At 42.2% G+C, this 4536-nt stretch overlaps 1 protein-coding gene across 19 annotated transcripts in view; it reads right to left on the bottom strand.

Annotated features, from left to right (window-relative positions):
- The window catches only part of PARD3 (par-3 family cell polarity regulator), a 644329-nt gene that overhangs the window by 221009 nt on the left and 418784 nt on the right, over nt 1-4536 (bottom strand). For all 19 annotated transcript variants that reach the window (XM_029237263.1, XM_029237269.1, XM_029237268.1 and 16 more), the window contains one exon: nt 3593-3820. In XM_029237263.1, coding sequence (XP_029093096.1) covers nt 3593-3820 — 228 coding nt within the window. The remainder of the gene's footprint in view (nt 1-3592; nt 3821-4536) is intronic.

Consider the following 4536-nt stretch of genomic DNA (forward strand, 5'->3'; position numbering starts at 1 on the left):
ATGCCGGGCGAGGCCGCACAGGTGAGGGATGCACAGGCAAGGATGCCCAAGGGAGAAGCACAAGCAGAGGATGAAGAGCATAAGCAGAAACACAAATGCAGACAGTGGAAGACAGTGTGTGGATCACACCGTGAGAATCCACAGCCTGACTCGGAAAAGGACGGTGTTTAGGGAACTAGAGGAGGAGCTAGGCAAGCGGGGCTTCCTTCTCACACCTGTACCTAGTCGTACGTAAAGGTGACAGTCTCATGACCACCAGCAGTAACACCAGCCTTGAGAGATTTTTTTTTTTGTTTTTTTAAAGAAAAACAAACGGTTTGCTGAGGCACTGGAGGTCTCAGACATGCAGGTCCTGCGTGGGACACAAGCAGGAGGAGTGAAATGTCACTGCTGCCCCGAGTGCCACAGCCTGAGGCTCGCTGTGTCCGGGTGTGTGTCTCTCACAAACAGTGGGGCTAGTCAAGCAGGAGTCCATTCACTGATGTCACAAACAGTCACTGACTCCAATGCTTTGCCAAGCTCTGAGCCTGGTTATGCAGGAATAAGACACGGTGGTGTCTTTCTTCGTGGACTTTACAGACAATGAGAGAAGCAGGCAGGCAGGACCGAGGTCAGTAAGTGAAGGGGGAAACAGAGTCATGGAAAGTTAAAACTGGAAAGGACCTCAGAAATGGAACCGTCTAAACCGGAGCTTTTCAAACTTTTTCTGGAAAACTGCGAACTTCCTTTTTTTTAAACTTAAAATTGACAAAGAACTACAATGTATGAAAAGTGATTTTAAAAACCCAGGACTAGGGCTTCCCTGGTGGCGCAGTGTTTGGGAGTCCGCCTGCCGATGCAGGGGACACGGGTTCGTGCCCCGGTCCGGGAAGATCCCACTTGCCGCGGAGCGGCTGGGTCCGTGAGCCTTGGCCGCTGAGCCTGCGCGTCCGGAGCCTGTGCTCCGCAACGGGAGAGGCCACAACAGTGAGAGGCCCGCGTACCGCAAAAACAAAACAAAACAAAACAAACCCAGGACTGGGAATTCCCTGGTGGTCCAGTGGTTAGGACTTGGCACTTTCACGGCAGGGGGCTCGGGTTTGATCCCTGGGTAAGATCTCACGAGCCGCACAGCACCCCCTCAAAAAATATAAGTAAATCAATAAATAACACGATTGTTGAGGCGACAGTGGGGTGCGGGGGGGCTGGTGACTTTGACAGAGCCCACCCACTCAGGTGCCCATGTGCTTCCCGACTCCCTGAGACCACCGAGGCTCCACTCTTCACTGGCTGCCACCACACACAATCTGAGCATCAATGACCTGGGCGTCCAAAGCTTCAGTTTTACAAGTGAGGGAATTAAAGCTCAAGGATGTTAAGCAACTTGACCCAAATCCCAAATGGGTGAGAAGAATGTGGATGGGATGTAAGTCATCTGGACCCCAGACTCACGTCACCCTACTCACACAGTTTTGACAACCTGCACTGCAAACATTTGAAATGTAGAAGAGTTGCCTTTCTCTGGCCATATCCAAAGTTCACCAGACTGGTCTGGAAAAATACATCCTAAAGTCAGGACTTTGGGAAAACCCAGCACTTTGTGGTCGCAGGTGCACGTTGTCACAGTGTCTCTCTCAGCTCTCGTCCAGAACTTTCCCTGCCCTTCACAAATCGTAGTTTGTCTATTTACTTGGTTTTGTCTTGATGATAGTTGAATACAAAAGTTTTCAAATAAAATACTTAAATCTGTTCTTTCCAATTAAAAAAGGAAACTAAGTTTATAGAGGGACAAATTTAGATGTTCACACCAGTGGAAAGCTCTGGAGGCTACAGAATTAAGAACATGCCTGGTACTGATAGCTATTCCATCCCCTGTTGCATATTTCAAATAAGTGATATATGTGAGAAAATTGCATTTATGAGGGAATTTAAATAACATTTTAACCAGAACAAGAAAAAAGCTCAGAGGCATAATTTGTGCTTACAAAAACAAATATGGAGGTGCCAAAGCACTGTATCTCTTATTAAATATGCACCCAGGACAGAGGCAAGATCTCTAAGTGATATAGGGTCCCCACCCTAGAAAGGCAGCACAAGTAATACTGGTAAGGCTGGCAAGGAACCACTGATACTCCAGGAAAAACCCAAGAGGGTCGAAAGCTCATATGACTCAGGATCTTGGAGACCAGGACTGGCAGCAAAAATAGGAAATATGTTCTTCATCTGGGAACAATGAGCTGTATATATTTGAAATCACTGGCTGCATGGAGTGAACAACTGTCCAGATTTAGACTAAGAAACCTGGGGGAAGAAAGCAGTGATCCTCTCCTAAGCTTTGCTTTGTGTGTTACATTATGGCAGAAATATTCATCTTCCGAAACACATTATATCTGATAGGCAAAGATTATATAATTTTGCTTTAAATCTCCTCAGAATGTGATTTTCATTTCAAACTCTCCTTCCCCAGCACAGTCTTCCTTAGGTACGTGTGATCAAAGTGGTTCACCCAAAAGATAAATTTTAATTGTTTACAATCCACCTAAATGATCTCTGCTTTAACCTTGGGCAGTGGTGTCTCCAGCTTTTCTTCTCTTTTTTCCCCCCCTCTAGCTTTTCTTACAATGGTTAGATGGGTAGAGTCACTCTGAAGTTAGAAAACTAAAATGTGATTTAGTAGATACGAACAATATAAGTTAATCAACAATTTTTTCTATTAGGACTCTAGTCCTTTCTCTTCTAAGTAAATACACTACTGAGTTTCTTCCTTATGTTTAAATTGAATGGCTATTTTTATACCATAAATATTTAACTACGGTGACAACCCCCTGAAGCATACGCTTGTACGTATTTATAAATGTTACTTTTTTCTCAATATACTATGGAAAACACATTGCTCATTCATGGTAGCCTTTGACTTTCAATAATCTTGGTTTAAAATATTTGGCAATTTGGAAATACACATACACAAATATGTCTTGCTAGCTCAGTTCAAGGAAAGCAAGAGTAATTCATAAAAACAAAACAAAAATATGTTATCAAAATCACAGATGGTTACATGTACTCATCTGAGATATATTAAAGACATACTATACAGCAGTGGTTTTCAAATATTTTGGTCTCAGGATACCTTTCTACTCCTAAAATTTATTAAGGACTCAAAGTTTTATGTGGATTATGTCTATCAATATTTACTAAACTAAAACTGAGAAAGTTAAAAAATACAAATTACTTTATAAAAAATTATAGATTTCATGTTAACAGAAATTACGGTTTTTACAAAAAAAAAACCACTGCATTTTCCAAAAACAATTATTGAGAACAATGGCAAATCTCTTTAATATCTAGCTGAAAAGATTCTCCTATCTTCTCTGCATTCAGTCTATTGCAATATCACATGACATGTTGCCTCTGGAAAACCCAACTGTACACTTGTGAGAGAATAAGAGTAAAAAAGGTAAATAACATCTTCTTCTTATTATGAAAATAATTTAGATCTCCTAGATCCCTTTGAAGGGATGCTGGGAACCCCTAGGGTTCCCTGGAGCACACTGTAAGAACTGCTGCTCTATAGAGATGCCTGGCATGGCTACTCTTTCAGACATTGTAAACTCACATGTCTCCATGCCTTCATCGTCATCATCTACCACAGGTTTATCATAGGACTTGTCGATGGCAGCTCTGAAGCTTTCATTGCATCCCCTTCCTCGGATTATCCGCGGCCGCGGGCGATGGAAAGGAATGTCCCCATTCAAAGTCACCTCAGCGACTGCTGTCTGCAGACTCTCTAAAGAGCTTGACTTCTTCAGACCCAAGGAAGGCCCCACATCTCTGCTGGGAGAACCTTGGAGGTTTGCAAAAACAAAATCTTAGTTAGAATGAGTGGAGAAAATTACATGTCTGAATATCTACAAATTGTGGAAAATATCAGGCACATAAATTATTTGCTCAATGTCAACTTCTGGAATGTGGGTGGCAAGATATAAAAAGTAAAGTAACAGTAACTAATTTTAACTTTTCCCAAATGTATAGTAAAGTAGGTCTATTTTCTCTATTCTCATTAGGAAACACTCTGCGTTATTAGTTTCCATTTTTAGCTTAACAGATGAAATCTTTGTCAAATCGTTTGCTCCAAGTTATGTCAATAATATAAAAGAGGCAGAATAACCCAGGAGCTCATCTGAAAAGCAGAATGATGAGAAGGCTAAGGGAAGCAACCAAGAGTAAGCTTCAAAATGTAGCTGAAATCATTGTTTGGCAGTTTAAAGTTATTTACAAGATGGAAGTGAAACTTCCACCTCAATGAGTTTCATCAAGCCTTTTCCTCATCACGGTGCAAGTTCGGACAACTCAGCAAGTAAGAAAAGCACAGGAAACCACGTGTCACCAATAGAAACAGGGCACCCTGGCACCAGGTAGAAACCTAATTCTGGAAAATGGTAGTTCTCTTAGAAAAGCAACACAAGATGTGAATAGAAACAAACTATATAAGGGGGAGAGGGGGAGAGGGGGAGAGAGAGAGAGAGAGAGAGAGAGAGAGAGAGAGAGAGAGAGAGAGAG

Source organism: Monodon monoceros, unplaced genomic scaffold (genome assembly GCF_005190385.1).
Source record: "Monodon monoceros isolate NGI ecotype Baffin Bay Population unplaced genomic scaffold, NGI_Narwhal_1 Super_Scaffold_21, whole genome shotgun sequence".
NCBI classification, from domain to species: Eukaryota; Metazoa; Chordata; class Mammalia; order Artiodactyla; family Monodontidae; genus Monodon; species Monodon monoceros.